A 19232-nucleotide genomic window follows, 5' to 3' on the forward strand; every position below is an offset into this window, starting at 1 on the left:
TTCCATCCACGTTGCTACAAAGGGCCATATTTCATTCTTTCTCATTGCCACGTAGTACTCCATTGTGTATATAAACCACAATTTCTTTATCCATTCATCAGTTGATGGACATTTAGGCTCTTTCCATAATTTGGCTATTGTTGAGAGTGCTGCTATAAACATTGGGGTACAAGTGCCCCTATGCATCAGGACTCCTGTATCCCTTGGGTAAATTCCTAGCAGTGCTATTGCTGGGTCATAGGGTAGTTCTATTTTTAATTTTCTGAGGAACCTCCACACTGTTTTCCAGAGCGGCTGCACCAATTTGCATTCCCACCAACAGTGCAAGAGGGTTCCCGTTTCTCCACATCCTCTCCAGCATCTATAGTCTCCTGATTTGTTCATTTTGGCCACTCTGACTGGCGTGAGGTGATATCTGAGTGTGGTTTTGATTTGTATTTCCCTGATGAGGAGCGACGTTGAGCATCTTTTCATGTGCCTGTTGGCCACCTGGATGTCTTCTTTAGAGAAGTGTCTATTCATGTTTTCTGCCCATTTCTTCACTGGATTATGTGTTTTTCGGGTGTGGAGTTTGGTGAGCTCTTTATAGATTTTGGATACTAGCCCTTTGTCCGATATGCCATTTGCAAATATTAGAGCCTAATTATTGCCAATTTTTATGAATTTTCTATATTAACTTGACAAAAAGGTGTATTGTTAGGGTGCAGAGACCTAGATGTTTATTATATCAATCTTATTAAGGTGTTATTCAATACTCTACATCTTTGACTTGAGTTGAAATCTGTTTTAATGAAAGTGTGTCAATTTGATTTCTAAGGATTTTTGCTTCTATATTTTGAGACTATTTTGGTATATACATACAGGTCTAGAATTGTGGCTTAACATTATTTGATCTGTTCTTAAATTTTGTCTATTTTAATATTGATATAGCTATTCCAGATTTCCTTTGTTTAGGATCTTCCTGATCTATTTCATCTTTTTTTTCCCCAACATTGTCTGACTTTGCTTTTGGTATGTGCCTTGTAATCAGGATATAGTTGGGTTCCAAAAAATCAAGTTTGACCCTTTTTAACTAGAGAACTCAAAAAATTTAGTTTTCTGGGTCTTCCATTCTCCCACACTCATTCTCAACACTGACTCCATATTTCCCCCCTCTACTTGGAGTTTATATTCTACATTAATAATAGTGCTATCACTATACTCCTACTAAACTCTTTTGGAGATTATTTTCATTTAGAGAAATGGATAAAGATAACATATATATTTTAATGTTTGTTTATTCTTGAGAAACAGAGAGCGAGAGAAAGCAACCATGAACGGGGGAGGGACAGAGAGATGGAGAGAGAGAGAATCCCAAGAAGCTCCGTGCTGTCAGTGCAGAGCCCAACGCAGGGCTCGAACTCCTGAACTATGAGATCATGACCTGAGCCAAAATCAAGAGTCAAGACACTTAACAGATTTGAGCCATCTAGGTGCCCCTATATTTTGTTTTTTTTTTTAATTATTACTTTTTAAAATGTTTATTCTTGACAGAGAGAGTGTGAGCTGGGCAGGGGCAGAGAGGGAGACACAGAATCTGAAGCAGACTCCAGGCTCCTCTGAGGTGTCAGCACAGAGCCTGATGTGGGGCTTGAACCCATGAACTGTGAGATCACGACCTGAGCCAAAGCTGGACGCTTAACAGACTGAACCACCCAGGTGCCTCTGTATTTTGGTTTTTAAAAGATTCTTCTTAGCTATAGAATATTCTACAGTTAAAAAATTTTTTTAAACATTTATTCAATTTTGAGAGAGACTGGGGGAGGGGCAGAGAGAGAGGGAGACTCAGAACCCAAAGCAGGCTCCAGGCTCTGAGCTGTCAGCACAGAGGCTGACGTTGGGCTCATACCCATGGAATGCGAGATCATGGAATGCGAGATCATGACCTGAGCTGAAGTCGGACACTTAAGTCAACTGAGCCACCCAGATGCCCCTAGAATATTCTACAGTTTTAGCATACAATCCATACTTCAATACATTAACACGAACTACCTACTGAAATCATGTTTAGAAAGAAAAAATGGCTTTTCTATGGTCTAAAAGATACAGCCTACTAGTTCAATTTTTCTTCTGAAAATAAGCCTTATACAAAGAACATTATACTTAAATTACCTCAACACAACTGTTTATCACAGGTCAAGAGGTTTTGTCAAAAAAGCAGAACTTTCATTTAAAGTGTACCACAGTAAACCAATTTGTTTCTGTTTAAAATGGAAAGTTTATTTGCTCAGTACACCAAATAGGATGCAAGCACTGTCATGACAAATATACAGAAATATGCAGATCAACATAAAACAGTAATTTAGTTTAAATGAAGGGAAACCTTTTTAAATGTTATGACAACATACTCCCAAGAATCTTTTCTTCAGTTAATTTAACTATACATTTCAATAAAATAAAGGGTAATGGATTAAGTGGAAGTTAGCTTGCGAATTTTTCTTAAAAATAAAACCCAACTCTATCAATCCATGCCAGTTAAACACTAGAACTAAAATTTCCAAGTAAGTGCAAAAGGAGATGAAGGAGTTAGTTACCTTTTTTGCTTCAACAGTCCAGAGGAAAATGGTTACTACAAATACAGCAGGCAAACTGTTAAGACTGACCGATCTAGAACATAGTGTTGTACTAAGTTTCAGTCTCAAATTGTGCTAAATGCTCATCATTAGTATGGCACATTTTGGTCCATAATATGGTTTTAATGCCAAGACAGATCTCAATTTGTTACAGAAACACATAGATTACTGTTGCTTTTTTTGTTTTGTTTTTAAATATATATATTTTAAAAAGCCAGGTATACTTCCACATACAAAGGCAGGTTTTTCCCAGGAGGAATTTACAGGAAGTAGTCTGGGGTGCGCCGGGTAACATGAGGCTCTCCACGACGAGGTGCTGGGTCAAACTGAAGGCTATATGTAGCAAAAAAGAAAGCAAATAGTTAAAGGATTTGAAGTTAATAAAGAAGACACTGCGGTAGAGCAGTGCTGTTTCCCATTTTTGCTATGTTGTTTACAACTATTCCAATTTTCTAACTGAGTCAATTTTGGCAGTTTGTCTTTCTAGGAATTTGTCCATTTCACCCAAGTTACCTAATTTGTTGCCATACCGTTACTCACTGTATTCTAATTCTTTTTATTTCAGTAGGGTCTTGCAGTGATTTTTGGTAATGTGAATCTTTACTCATTTTTGGTTGGCCTGTCAAGGCTTTTTAATTTTGTTGGAAAGGACTTCTGGTTTTGACTTTTTTCTATTTGTCTACTATTTCATTTTACTTCCTTCTAAATGCTTGCACTGGATTTAGTTTGCTCTTCTTTTTCTAGGGTCTGTAAAGTACAGTTAGGTTACTGACTTGAGATCTTTCTAAAAATCTGATTTTTAATATAGGCATTTACAGTTATTTAATACTGCTTTCATCAAATCCCATGAGTTTTGGCACATTTGGGTAAAATGTTCCATACATGTTAAAGTCTCCAACTACTGTTGAACTACCTCTTTCAATTCTGTTCGTTTTGCTCCATAATAAGTGCATACGTTTATAACTGGTATATGTTCCTAATGATTTGACTCTCATCATTGTGAAATGTCTTCGTGTAACAATTTTTATTTTGAAATCTATTTTTGTCTGATACTAGTATAACCAGGTCAGCAGTCATGTGGTTGCTGTTAGCAATGGTATATCTTTTTTTACCTATTTTCAACCTATTTGTTTTTAATCTATGTTTCCTGTAGACATCATAAAGCTGGGTCTTTAAAAAAACAATCTTGATAATTTTTGTCTTTTGAGTGCATTACTCAAACCACTCATTCACATTTCATACTGATGTGACTGGATTTATACCTGCCACTTTTTGTCTTGTTTCTTGGTTCCTACTTTAACTGCTTTTTTATTAAAAGCATATTTTGGGGTGCTTGGGTGGTTCAGTTAGTCAAGCATTGGACTCTTGATTTCAGCTTGGGTCATGATCTCAAGGTTGCTGAGAACAAGGCCCATGTCAGGCTCTGGGCTGACAGCAGAGAGGCTCCTTGGGGTTCTCCCTCTCTGTGCCACTCCCCTGCGCTATCTAAATAAATGAACATTAAAATAATAAAAGCATATTTTCTAGTGTGCCATTTAAATTCCCTTAATAACTTTAGCTATTTTTCCTAAATTATTTTGTTATTGGTTGCTCTAGATTTTAACCATACATCACTTAACTTACGGAATTCTACTTAAGATTCATAAATTCTAGTCATTTAAGAGACATTTCTACTATATAGTAAGCTCCTGTCCATTTCCTTTTTTTGCTACTGATGTTATGTTACAATCTCCAAAATGCATTATCATAATTACTATTTCATATAATCTCATGCCCTTAAAGAAGCTGAGGAGAGTGTGTAGATTGTTAACCTTCTCATTTTTTAAAATATTAATTTATTTTTGAGAAAATCTGAAGCAGGCTCCGAGCTGTCAGCACAGAGTTCAATGTGGGGCTCAAACTCAGAAACCGCGAGATCATGACCTGAGCCGAAGTCGGATGCTTAACAGAGACTGAACCACCCAAGTGCTCCCAAAGTTTATTTTTTAAGAGAGTGTGAGTGGGGAGTGGCAGAGAGAGAGGGGTAGAGAGGATCCAAAGCAGGCTCTGCACTGACAGCACAGAACCTGATGTGGGGCTTGAACTTAGGAACCATAAGATCATGACCTGAACCAAAGTTAGACGCTTAACCGACTGAGCCACCCAGGAGCCAACCTTCTCATTTTTTATTCATACTCTTCCTTTAGACTGAAGTTATCATCAATTAAGAAACATACATGACAGTAATTGCAAATGACAGTATAATTTCATCTTCATAACTGATTTAAAAACCAGCTGCATGTGGGTGCAAAAAATACAGATGTATTTGTAGTACAGTTGAACTTTTAAGAAATGTAAAACACCAAAGGGCAAAGAAGAGCCTTTCCTGGCTTCCTTGGATCACAGTCAACACTGGGAGACAAGAAGACTATGCATATATATTAACTATATCTACAACAGGAATAATTAGTGTAGCATTTGGGGGCATTCTTTTTTTTTTTTTTTTAAACATTTGAGAGCGAGCACATATGTGTGTGAGCTGGGAAGGGGGGGGGGGCAGAAAGAGGAGAGAGAAAATCCCAAGTAGGCTCTGTGCTGTCAGCACAGGGCCCGATGCAGGGCTCAATCCCACAAACATGAGACCATGACTTGAGCTGAAATCAAGAGTTGGACAATCAACCAACTGAACCACTTAGCTGCCCTTGGGGCATTCTTGAAAACATTCCCAAGCCACACACAGACTGTGTTGGGTCAAACAGTTTATCCCCAAAATTCATACTCATTTAGAACCCCACAACGTGACACTATTTGGAAATAAGGTCTTTGCAGATATTATCAGATAAGGTGAGGTTATACTTGATTAGGTTGAGCCCTAAATTCAATCTGATGGTATCCTCAGAAGGAACACACAGAGGAGAGTGCCACGTGAAGACAGAGACAAAGACTGGAGAGATGCATCTATAAACCAAGGATTGCAGGAGCCAGGAGAAGCTAGGGAGAGGCAAGAAAGGATTCTTTACAGGGAACATCACCATGCCAACCCCCTGATTGCAAACTTTTAGCCTCCACATATGTGAGAATAAATTCCGTTCAGTTACAGGAGCCCTAGGAAACTAATCAACAAATGGGTATAACCCTCAATGGTACTAGGGGCTTAAACACAATCTCTAATCAATTACTGGCCAATAAACAAGTTCCTCTGACCCAGAAGCAACTCCTAGGAAGCCAGGCTTAAAATCCCAAACACCTACATCTCTGACAGTCTGGAAAACTGTCATCCTTCAGCTTGTGCCCTCTCAGGACTAATCTCTCTCTCTCTCTCTCTCTCTCTCTCTCTCTCTCTCTCTCTCTCTCTCACACACACACACACACACACACACACACACACACACACACACACACACACACACACACACACACACACACACACACACACACACACACACACACACACACACACACACACACACACACACACACACACACCCAACATACTGGTGCTTTGTTGAACTGTGAGCCAAAATGTAAATTCTTTCGACTGTGACAGCAACTTCTAAGCCACATACATTTCCATCCATCTTACTAGTTTAGGGTGGGCCCTAACATTTCACTGACCAAGGAGGCTTCAGCACAACCTCTGACCAATAAGTAGCCTGTGCCTACAGAGAGGGGACTTCGAAATAACTTTGTTGTGTAGTTTAACAGAGGCTAAAAGATTAAAACCAGAAAAAAATATGAGCAGGGTCCAGAGCGGAGTGACTGTGGAGTAGTTTCTGTACAAGGGATCTGGAAAGAGGGAGGGAACACACTATGGCTCAAATCCCACAGATTGTGGCTATTACTGAGATTTAGATTTTTTAGAATGTTTCTCTATGGGCTGCACGCATTTAGGACAATATTCAAAAGCATGTAATACTTGTTTAAAATCACTTTTTCTAGTTAAATGATTGTCTCTGTTGGGAAGAGGGTTTGCCAAGTTCCTTACTCCACTATTTCAGAAGCAGAAATCTTTTTTTTTTTTTTTTTTTTAGAGTTTATTTGAGTGAGCGAGCAAGCAAGCATGTGCAAGCAGAGGAGTGGCAGGGAGAGAGACAGAATCCCAAACTGGCAGTGCAGAGCCTGACGCGAGGCTCAATCCAAAGAACTGTGAGATCATGACCTAAGCCAAATCAAGAGTTATAAGCTTAACTGGGAGACACCCAGGAGCACCAGAAATCTATCTACATTTAAAGTTTTCCTTCTAAAAGCAATTATATACAATTTAAAAATTGTATTTAACATCAAGTTACTTACAAGGAGTATTTTAAAGTGTCATCTAATTCCATGATAGCAGCCTGGTTCCCACAACGATAACAGTAATTGGGTGCGCTGAAAATGGTAACCACATTCCGATCATGACACCAATTGTATCCCTGCAGCATTAAAAAAAACAACACAAAATATTTCATTATAAAATTATAATATTGACACAGGTAAGTTTAGAAAACTAAATTCAAAAATTATAAATATTCTTGGTGGAAACGTAGTCTTCTATGCTACCTTATATGGTATCCATCCTTAACACTGTGCACCTGCACTGAATACTCAACTGTTGGGCACAGGGTTCTGTGACACGGAGGCTCAGTAATGGTGCTGCTCTACTTAGATCTATACTTCAGCTCTTGGCTACGATGTGTATCAAAATTTCTCCCACAATGATGGAAGACTTCACATAACTTTTCCTTATAAATTGTATCAACTTTTGCTTTATGTTTAGAATCTATTACTAGGTAAACAAAAACCTAGAATTATTTCTTCCCTAGATCACTAGGCCAGTTTTTATCAGTAATGACCTCTTTTTATTTCAAAATATACCTTTTATCTTAGAGCCTATTTGATTCACATTAGTTGACTTTGGATAACTATCTAATTGATATGCCAACATACTATTTTCCCTCTTTCTAGGCTGCACTGTCATGTTTTACTTCTAAGTTTTACTCTTTATTTTTTCATTGTTTTAGATTCATCACAAGTTAACAGCTGAATTCTGATTATGTACTTCAGACTTTCAGTATTTTAGGGCAATAAAAATTTTCATCCATTCACATCTCTCTCTTATGATTACTGATAGAATTAGGTTTATCTTTTACTGTATGAATTTATAGTCCTTATTAACCATATTCTCACTCCTCCTGCCTCAATTGGGTTGAAGTTTTCTCTAACATCTTTTTTTTTTTTATTATTTTTTGTAATGTTTATTATTTTTGAGACAGAAAGAGAGCAAGCAGGGAAGGGGCAGAGAGAGAGGGAGACACAGAATCAGAAGCAGGCTCCAGGTTCTGAGCTGTCAGCACAGAGCCCAATGCGGGGCTTGAACCCACAAACTGTGAGATCATGACCTGAGCTACAGTCGGCCACCCAACCGACTGAGCCACCCAGAGGCCCCTTTTCTAACATCTTGAAGCTACTCCCTACTGGTTTGAAAAGATAAAACTCTATTTCTATTCCTTTAGTATTTATAAAACAGTAACATCATGGTAAAAAAATCTGGTGGCCACTACCTTAACTGATTTAAGCAGATACCACCAACAAACTATAGGGTAAATAGATTCCATGACTTGAATATGATGCACTGAGAAGCATATCACATTATTCTGCAATATGCCTGCCAAAAATGCATATCCTGAATCATAAGGAAACATCAGTCTACAAAATAAAATTGCTTGTAGTCTTCAAAAATGTAGATTATGCAAAACAGAGAATCTGAGGAATTATTTCTACATCAAAGGAGTCCAAACAGCATGATCCTGGATTATACATGCTCATACATAATTAAATTTTCCTATCAAGAACATTAGTGGTATACTGAAAAACTCAAATGAAGTGTTTAGATTAGATCATAGTAATATATCAATGCAAATTTCTGGACTGCAAGAACTATACTGTCATAAGAGAAAAACCTTTATTTTTGCAAAATATACATGGAAATTTGGAGATAAAGGAGTACCATATCTTCAATTGGCATTCAAATAAGTTTAAAAGAAAGTAATGTGTGCATGGAGGAAGGGAAGCTGGAGGGTAGAGATGGAATGATAAAGCAAAGATGAAAATATGTGAAAATTTTTGTATTTGCAGAATCTGAGTGTAGGATACAAGGAAATTTTTTGGTAATATTTTTGCAACTTTTCTCTGGCCAACTAGTACTACCTGCTAAAACCAGGCAAATATTTTCTTCATTAATTTAGGTAATAGGGAGGACTATTTCATGAAGCCTTATTATAGAGATATAGATTTATTTGAAATAAAGATCATCGTGCAAGAAAAGGACATACCTCCATTACAAGTTGGTGAGCTCGAGAAACCAGTGTGAGACCGTTGGCATGGTTAAATGTTTCAGAAATGTCTTGTCCAAATGTGTAGCCAGCACCACGTGGTGAAATACCCCACCCACCACGATCATCTGGATCTGACCACAACAGATCACACATTGGGCCCTGGCCAAGAAAATTAAGTACATGTCATAAATTATTGACAGTTAAGTTTAACTCCTTTAGCTTTACTACAGTATGGTTGTATTTATTTTTAAAATTAAAACTAAAATTACCTCATGTGGAACTTCTTGTAAACGATCCAAGGCTCTTATATGATCCAGTGTATCTATGGATGGAGAGAGGCCACCATGAAGGCAGAATATCTGTTTATGAATTAAAAAAAAAGAGAAAAAAGAGTGTTTTGTTAAATGCTGAAAGTTAACAGAGAGCCAATAATGGTTATTATAAATGTCAATCCTAAGAGCTCTTCTTTTCAAAAGTTTAATAATACTTGGAAAGTTTATAAAATACAGTGGAAAAGGAAACAAAAATCACATCATCAGAGACAGTTGATACTTTGAAATATTTCTTCTTGGGGTGCCTGGGTGGCTCAGCTTGTTAAGCATCTGACCTGGTTTCGGCTCAGGTCATGATCTCACGGTTCTTGAAATTGAGCCTGAGTCAGCCTACATTCTGACAGCACAGAGCCTATTTAGGATTATTTCTCTTCCTCTCTCTCTGCTCCTCCCAACTCACGTGCACGCCACTTCTCTCAAATAAACTTAAAAAAAAATTTTTCCCCTTATATTACTAAATATTTTGTATAGGGTTTTTTTTCCCTTCTCTAGTGGATGTGAGTTCCATTCTTGTGATTCACCATTACATTTTCTGACATATCAAATTTTTTCTCATATACCAAAGACTATCAATTCCTGCTCCATTTTTCAGCTTTCTTAAGAGTTCTCGGAGTACATAATCATGTTAGCAAAAATATTTGTTAATTTCTTCTCAGTGTTTATTCCTTTTAATTCTTTTTATTGATCAGTGCACTGGTTAGAACTTCCGAAACAAAACAGAAATACAAATTTGGGGGGTGGGTGGGTAAAATATCTATTCCCAGACCCATCCTCTAGGGAAGCTTTAAGAGGGCATTTTTCTCCTAATTTTGATGAGATTTCTGATGTTTTGCTGATTAAGTATAGTCAATGTAAGTTTCTTTATTCAATTAGTATTATTTTATTTTACTACTTAACTGAGTTTTATTTTTTGGTGCTTGCCATGTCTGGTTTGGTATTGAGGTTATACTACTAGCCTCAAAGAATGAATTTTGAAGCTCTCCATCTTTGCCTAACCTCTGGAACACAGATGTACCTTTGGCAGAATTTGCCTATAAAACTATCTAGACCTGGTTACTTTTCCAATTCCTTCTAAGTTTGGTAGTCTATTTACACTGGCCTAATTTCCTTAAAAACTAATTTGCCAAAATAAATTTCATCTATTTTTTCAAGTTCAATAGAATAAATCTGTACCCTATGTTATTGTGATTGTAAGTAAGCACATTCACATTGATAGTAATGCCTTCTCATTCCTAGTGGTTTTTTGGTACCAATTTCTGCTTTTATCTTTATTTCTTAAATGTTTATTTATTTTGAGAGAGAGGGAGAGAATCCCAAGCAGGCTCCGTGCTGTCAGCACAGAGACTGACTTGGGGATCGATCCCAAGAACCATAAGATATGACCTGAGCCAAAATCAAGAATGCATGTATGAGCTGGGGAGGGGGCAGAGGGGGAGAGAGGGAATTTTAAGGAGACTCCACAGTCAGCATGGAGCCCAGGTAAAGGCTTAATCCCACGACCCTGGGATCATGACCTGAGCCTGATTCTAAATTAAGAGTCAGATGCTCAACCAGCTGAGCTACTCAAGTGCCTGAAAGCATGCCCTTCTTAGTGAGAAGGTCTAATACACAATATTACTTCTTGCAATTACCATGAAAACAGGAATAAAAAGTTAATGGTAGTCAGCAAACTGTGTATGTGTGGAGCTAGTTTTAAAAAACAGCTTTGCTTTACTAGTATTGCACATCAGGGTCTTAAGCATTTATTTATGGTATTTATCTATAACAAAAAAAGCATACTGGCAAATACTTTAGCCAAAATATTTATACATCTGAGAACAACAGGGAAATCTTCTGGTTACAATGTGCATAAAACTTACCCCCAATTCCATATTCTGAAATTTTAATTATAAGGAAAAGCAGAAAAAGCTAAGGAGAGGTGGGTAGCATGTCATGTAAATCTAAACCCTAAATTACTATTAGAAAATCTTAAAAAAACAAAACAAAAAACCAAAAACACAGCTTTTCTTTTATCCCCCCCCCCCCACCATATAAGCACATACACACCTGTCCATCTACTAAAGCTGTAAGTGGAAGATAATCAAATAGATCTGTAAAATATTTCCAAACATTGGCATTTCCATACTTTCGTAGACATTCATCATAAAAGCCATATACTTGGGTAATTTGTCGGCTTTCATGGTTTCCTCTCAATATTGTAATGCGCTCTGGATAACGCACCTGGAGGAAAAGCAAAAAAAATTCATGGAATAAAGCATATTGTTACTAGTGTTAATCTTAAGCAAATTTCTGACCTATTTCTTTAAATGGCTCTTTTGTTTGCTATTACATTAAATGCTAATTCTTTTTCAGAGTTAAACATCTTCTCATTCTTTGACTGACCTTTGAAATATTTATGGTCCTTCTTCATTACTATTTATACCACCTTCATTGGAATCTTATTAACTGATATTACTGTTAATAAAATTATATATGATGCTTGGTATTTAATGTCTTCTTCATCCTCAAATAATTACTAGTCTTCTAGGTCTTTCCAGACACTACGATATCTTACTGCTAAATGGTACCAAAGGTCAAAGATTTGAACCCAAGACAAACTACTCTATACAGTAACTTGTCTCTCTCCTTTCAATTTTTATTTTCCACGGAAAGACTGTATTTGCTAACAAAAACACAAAAATAGGCCCTTCCCAAATCTGGGCAAGATTTCAAATGTATTTAGTCTCCTCTTCATAAAAATACACAGAGACACACCTTATAAGCGTACTATTTAGTTAGGAGTGTGTCTGATAAGAAGTATGAAAAAGCATCAGATTCTGTAAAGCAAATTAACCAAAAAGCTGCATACGCATACTTCAATTTATACGTATTGATTAACTAACCATTATGTGTCCAACATTAAGCTCAGTGTTTAAAAGTAGGTGCCAGGTCCACATAAATGCAATACGTGACTTACGCTGTTTAGGGACTAATCTTACTAAGGAGCTATGAGACGTAAATACTACAAGGCAATAAACTACTATGGTAATATAAATTAGGAGTGGAAGAGTAATTTTCCTAGTACTTAAGAGTAGAAGGAACAAGGCTAAAAAAAATGGCTGGAGGCTTCAAGAAAAATGTAGGACTTAAGCTGACTCTTGGCAGAAGGGGGTAAGAAATCAGAGTCATCTTGTGGGAAAATCCAATAAAGAAATAATGAAGACGGGCAGAGTGTTTTGAAACTCTCTGATTTGAAATACGGAGTTTATGCTACCAACTACTAGCAAGCAAATTCAAGCTAGACTACAGAAGGCCAGCCAAAGGGTTTGATTCTGTAGGCAACATGGAATCTCTGAAGAGTTTGGGGACAAAAAAGTAACAAGACGAAGTGTTAAATAACATTTAATCTCAAAGCATATGCAAGCAAGGCACATTTGGAGAGGTCAGAAACATTAGATACCACACTTACACTAGCTGAAGCTATGAAGTGATGAAGATACGTATTGTGTGACAGAAAAAAACAGACACAGGAATAACAGACTTCTCAAGGCAAGAATTAAAACAAACTTATACTACCTGACTATGAGGGATACCTGACTAAATAAAAAATGATCCTAAGACTTCAGCTGTGAATTACCAAAGGGAAATGATTTGCCAGGAGTAGGCAGGACAAGTTAAATGTTAACATTTTCATTTTTCTCTTTTTTACAAGATGTAAAACCAATGGTTATATTTTAAGGGGCTATAAATTGAATGGATCGTAAAATAGAACAGATGATATGCAATACTGTCATGCTCGTCTTTTGCTGGTTTGAGGCTTGAAAACAAAATTGAATTTCATTAATCATACCTTTAATGCCACAAGAAGAGTCACAGTCTCCACTGAGTAATAGCCCCTGTCTACATAGTCGCCCATGAATAGATAGTTTGTATCTGGTGATTTTCCACCAATTCTAAAGAGTTCCATAAGATCATGGAATTGACCATGCACATCTCCACACACGGTAACAGGACAACGAACCTCTTGCACATTTGATTCTTTTGTTAAAATTTCCTTAGCCTGTTAAAAGAAAATATGGAGAAAAAAGATACCTTAGAAAATCATAAAACTAAAACCACAATGAGACACCACACTACATATACTAGGATAGCTAAATTTCAAAGGTAACAACTGTCTCTGAGGATGCAGAGAAATTGGAACTCTCGCACACTGTTGGTGGGAATGTAAAATGGCACAGCTGCCGTGGAAAAGTCTGGCAGTTCCTCAAAATCTTAAACATAGAATTACCATGTGATCCAGCAATTCTGTTCCTAGACATATACTTAAGAGAAACGAAAACTTAAGTTTACACATGTTCATAGCAGCTTTATTCATAACAGCCAAAAAGTGGAAACTACCCAAATGTCCAGTAAATGATTAGGGGATAAATAAAATATGGTATTGCTCATTTGATGGAGTATCATTCAGCAATAAAAAGTATTGATACAGGCTGTAACTCTGAACATGTTAAGTGCAAGAAGTCAGTCACAAATGGGCATATGTTGTATGACTCTATTTACATGAAATATTCAGAACAGGCAAATATACAGAGACAGAAAGATTAATGGTTGCCTAAGGCTGAGGGATTAGGGGATAAAAGCTAAGAGGTACAGTGTTCCTTTTGTGGGCAATGAAAATGTACTAATATTGTTCTAATATTGTGGTAATATTTAGTATATCTGCAATACACTAAAAGTCAGTGAGCTGACTGAATTCTGAATGCACTGTATTTATTAGAAATATATCAATAGAAATTCCATCTCAAGAAATCTTTCATTTAAAAAAATAATCTTATTTGCATTTTTTAAAAGGTCAATACAGAAAAGTTACCAATCAATTATTCAAATGTTTTGTACTTCTTACACCAATTCATAGGCTAACATTCAACTTCCTTATTCCAACTATTTTACATTTGAGTCAAATTAAAACATAGCATTAGTCAGGGCTCCTGGATGGCTCAGTCGGTTAAGTGGCTGACTTCAGCTTAGGTCATGATTTCACGGTTCAGGAGTTCAAGCCCCGTGTCAGGCACTACACTGACAGCTCGGAGCCTGGAGACTGCTTCGGATTCTGTGTCTCCTTCTGTTCCTCTCCCCTTCTCGCACTCCTGTCTCTCTCAAAAATAAATAAAGATTAAAAAAACCCAAAAACACAGCATTAGAAGGCCTTGAAGGACAGGATTTATGTGTAAACCATGGCAAAATACGTAAATAAACAGGCTAAATTAAAGTTCATTAAGTCTCATTTAGCCAGCAACTTTGCCTAATAGAAAAAGAGCCCAGAAACAGAGAAAATTAAAAAGGCCTCTTAAAGTAATAAAACAGATATGATAAAAGTTTATGTACCTCCCTACCAACCTGCCAGAAGAGTCTCTTAGGCCTTCTTTTGGGCCTAGTTACTTAATTATGTGCAAAATTTTAATAAGCTATTTATAGAGTTTCCAGATCTATGGTAGATGAGGAACAGAAAACCATGAAGAATAAGAGGGAAGAACTGGACCAACGAAAACATACAAAGTAAGGCGAAGGTAGAGAAAATGACATGGCAACAAAAGTCAAACACTAAGGATGAAGCTTACAATAGGACCTGGTAGAGGAGAGCTTAAGACTGTAGGAGAGTAGAATTTTAGGGACAGACATTTCTCTGCCTTGGCAGATGTGATCATCTGAAGAGCATTTAAAAACATGAATTTTCAATGTCTATACAGAAGTTTCTGCTGCTCTGCATCTCTGTCAACGCTTTAACATTCTTGCCAATGGGTCAGAAATAGTATCTTTTAATTTGCAACTCTAATAGGTACACTTTTTTTAAAGTAGCTTTTTATGTTTACTGGTCATTGTTTTTTTTTTTTTTTTTTTTTTTTGGTGAAATACCTACTCACAAAATTAGCCTAATTTTTTATTTGGTTGTTTATATTTTCCCTATAGAGTTGTACCAATTTTTTTTTAAATTATGAATATTCACCTTTTATTGGTTTTACGCATTTTAAATATCTTCTCTCAATCTGGGGCTGGTGTTTTTATTTCGCTTCTAGTGTCACTAGTTAAGTTTCTTTTATTGTTTCGAAGACAGCCAAATCTATTTCTTTTCCTCCTTTACAGTTTCTGGTGCTTGGGTCTTGTTTTAGAAATTGTTCTCCACATCTAGGTCCAAAAAGGCACTCCTGTATTTTTTTTTTTTAAGTAGGCTCCCCACCTAGCACGGAGCCCAACGCTGGGCTTAAACTCACGAGATCAAGACCTGAGCTGAGATGGAGTCTGAACCACCCAGGTCCTCCAGCACTCCAGTGTTTTTATCCCAGTTTGCCTTTTCACATTTAACAGATCTTGAACTCAGCTGGAATTTGTTATAACGTAGGGATTCATTTTTTAAGAAAGATTTTAAGTAATTTCTACACCCAAAGTGGGGTTCAAATACACAACCCCAAGATCAAAAGTCACATGCTCTACCGATTGAACCAGCTAGGCGACTTTGGGAACTTTTTATTTTTCTTAGTGGTCACTCAGCTAGTCCAGCACTATTTATATAGTGCCAGCCTTTTGTAAAGACCAACATTCTGTTTCCTGATTTCTTATTTGTACTGGAAACTGCCCTGTACACTTTCTCAGATTCCTTTATAATTCTTTTTCTTAGGAAGCTGCCTGTCGGGGGGACTGGGTGGCTCAGTCGGTTGAGCATCCAACTTCAGCTCAGGTCATGATCTCGTCATGGCCCATGAGTTCGAGCCCCGCATCAGGCTCTGGGCTGACAGCTTGGAGCCTGGAGCCTGCTTCAGATTCTGTCTCCCTCTCTTTCTGTCCCTCCCCTGCTCATGCTCTATCTCTCAAAAATAAAATATTAAAAAATATTTTAAAAAAAGAGAAAAAAAAAGGAGCTGCCTGTCTTCTGAACTGTACTGCTGTCATCACTGATGGTACCCTGAGCTGGCTAGAATTTAAGGTGAAGTTGTGGACCTGGTTGGTCCTCATGCTGAGCCCTATGCCAAGTTGCTCCTCTATTTCCAGGCATGGAATGACACATGGTGGGGATGTGGGATCTGGTCTATTGAGCAAGTGCTGAAGGCAGGATGCACAATCCAGAAACAGGTGGGGGTCATCTGGAGTGCACCTTGACCAGCGGGAAGAGGGAGTAAAGAAGGGAAGAGGGAAATAAATTGCCAGCCTGGTTTTTCCTTTCATGGACTTCTCTGAGGTATGATTTATCTGGACTTGGCAGAAGCCTCACCTCCCAAGGTAATGCATCATATATCACATTGCTTCACAGCTTTCTCACCTGATTTTTGGGCTACCTGGGCTTGTACAGTCCCTGAATAAAGTGTCAGCATCTTAACCTTGCCTCAGATTCCCTTCTCACTGGTCTACTACCCCTGCATCAGTAACAGACTAATTTAATTCTATGAGAAATGATGGTAACAGAGAACTGAGGCTCTCTTCCTTACTCCTTTTATTCAAAATTATTTGGTTTTGGTCCTTTCATTAAAGCTGCCATATGAATTTTAAAACTAATTTGTCAAGGCCTATTAAAATTTTGTTGAGATTTTGACTCAAATTGCTCTGAATTTATATATTTGGAGTAGGCATCTTTAGAATATGAAGTTTTTACACTGATAAATATAGTACTGACAATTATTTCAGATCTCCTTTATTCTTCAGTCAAGTTTTTTATTTTTTTATTTTTATTTTTGAGAGAGAGACAGAGTGTGAGCGGGGGAGGGGCAGAGAGCGAGAGCAAAACACAGAATCAGATGCAGGCTCCAGGCTCTGAGCTGAGGGCACAGAGCCTGACGCGGGGCTTGAACTCACAAGCTGTTGAGATCATGACCTGAGTGCAAGTCGGACGCTTAACTAACTGAACCACCCAGGCATCTCTGGTCAAGTGTCTTTTAATTGTCTAATAATGTCTACTTGTTATTGCAGCTGTCATACATAATCCAAGATAATCTATATTTGATACTGTACTGGGATTTTAAAAATACCTCTTATGCCAGATTTTTACATAATACTCATAACTTAGAATACTTAAAACTTTATTTAAAAAAATTTTTTTAAATTTAGTTTTGAGAGAGAGGGAGAACACAAGTGGAAAAGGGCAGGGAGAGGGAGACAGAGGATCTGAAAAGGGCCCTGCACTGACAGCAGAGAGCCTAATGTGGGGCTCAAACTCAACAATTTGAGGTCATGACCTGAGCTTAAGTCAGTCGCCCAACTGACTGTGCCACTTAAAATTTTACAGATTCTCTTGGATTTTTCACATACACTCCAGAATGACAATTTTTTTTCCCCTTATAAATCTTGTAATTACTAATGTCTTAGTCTGTTTGGCATTCTACAATAAAAATGCCATAGACTGAGTAGCTTAGAAACAACAGAATTTTACTTCTCACAGTTCTGGAAGCCTAAGAGTAAGATTTCCTAAAACTTAGTAAGATCACACTCCTTTGACTTATAAATATTATCATTTCTTAAGTTAGGGGACATTCTCTTGTCATGACATGGAATCTGCTCTATTTGAATTTCCTATTTCAGAAGTTATAAGGCAATGGGAGATTAAGGAGTACACTTGTGAGAAGCATGAGGTGATGTATGGAACTGGTGAATCATTATATTGTACACCTGAAATTAATATAACACTGTGTTAGACTGGAATTTAAAATTAAAAAAAAATTTTAATTACCTGAATTATTTTTAATTATGTTTGTTTTTTTGTTGTTGTCACTTGCATTCCTTGTGATTACCTTAACTTTCTGGAGGTAGATTTTTTTCCTGCTACATCTATTCTGCTTCTTTTGTATTACTACTGATTTTGCCCTCAATGTTTCCTAAATCTCTATTCATCTCCTCCTATGCTATCGTTTTTCAAGCTTCTTTTATTTAATCCACATCACTGTCAGTTGTTTTATAATTTGAGCACATCTGGGTAATTTCTTCCTGTTCCTCGGGATAAGGTTTGCTTTTATTTTTACTTTGGGTCTTTTGTACAGTATTTCCCAAGCTATGTTCCATTCTTGCTTGCTGTAATTTGCTTGCCATGCTGTTCTCACTTTGTGGTTGTCTAAACCTTCTATTTATGCCAATATATTGCAGGTGATTTATTAACTCCCACTCTACCACATGAGACTGGTTTGTTTTCCCCAATGAAACAAGGGTTTAAAGTTTTTTAAAAAAATTATTTAAATAATCTTGACGCCCAACGTGGGGCTCGAACTCATGACTGTGAGATCGAGTTGCACGCTCTTCCAGCTGAGCCAGCCAGGTGCCCCTGAACCACAGGTTTAATGTTGAGGTAGTTAATTTCAATTCTTCTTTATGTAGCCAAGAGAGAAGGTAAGAGGGCTCACAAGAGGGTGTGTGGAGTCTAGAATGCCTACAAACTGCATTTGCTTCTGAGGTTTTTTAGGGCTCACTCCACTCCCATAGGGGTACACTCTCAGACTTTGGACATATTTCCCAATGTCTTGTCTTAGTTTGGGCAGCCATGACACATTCAGTTCTGTCGCTGTCAGGCCCACCACTCACTTCCCATTTCTTCCCAATAGCCATTTCCACTATTTCTCAGACAAGAGAGGACCAGATCAAGATCCCACTTAGCTGTCTCTTTTCAGAGACGAGGGATGTCAATGAAAACCCTCTGGGTTTTGCTAGTTTATTCATATGGCTTGGAGTGGCAGGGTACAGTAAGGAGTGGTACTTCGTTGTGCCACTTGGTGATCATAGCCCTGGGCTGTGCCTCTTTTTTTTAGTTACTGATTATTTCCTGTCCTTTAACTTTGGCTCAGGTCATGATCTCATGCTTCATGAGCTTGAGCCTGGGGTCAGGCTCTGTGCTGACAGCTCAGAGCCTGGAGCTGCTTTGGATTCTGTCTCCCTTTCTCTCTGCCCCTCCCCTGCTCATGCTGTGTGTGTGTGTGTGTGTGTGTGTGTGTGTGTGTGTGTGTCTCAAAAATAAATAAAACATTGAAAAAAAAATATGCTTCTTT

The 19232-nt window shown here is 37.5% G+C and overlaps 1 protein-coding gene across 1 annotated transcript in view; it reads right to left on the reverse strand.

Moving 5' to 3' along the window:
* Positions 1 to 2233: 2233 nt before the first annotated feature.
* PPP2CB (protein phosphatase 2 catalytic subunit beta) overlaps positions 2234 to 19232 on the reverse strand; it is a 34816-nt gene continuing 17817 nt past the window's right edge. The window contains exons 2-7 of the mRNA XM_025933087.2: positions 13067 to 13276; positions 11284 to 11457; positions 9175 to 9264; positions 8903 to 9064; positions 6885 to 7003; positions 2234 to 2945 (exon numbers count right to left, since the gene is read on the reverse strand). Coding sequence (XP_025788872.1) covers positions 2873 to 2945; positions 6885 to 7003; positions 8903 to 9064; positions 9175 to 9264; positions 11284 to 11457; positions 13067 to 13276 — 828 coding nt within the window. The 3' untranslated portion in view covers positions 2234 to 2872. The remainder of the gene's footprint in view (positions 2946 to 6884; positions 7004 to 8902; positions 9065 to 9174; positions 9265 to 11283; positions 11458 to 13066; positions 13277 to 19232) is intronic.

Source organism: Puma concolor, chromosome B1 (genome assembly GCF_028749965.1).
Source record: "Puma concolor isolate L17-30 chromosome B1, mPumCon1.1.hap2, whole genome shotgun sequence".
In the NCBI taxonomy this organism is placed as follows: Eukaryota; Metazoa; Chordata; class Mammalia; order Carnivora; family Felidae; genus Puma; species Puma concolor.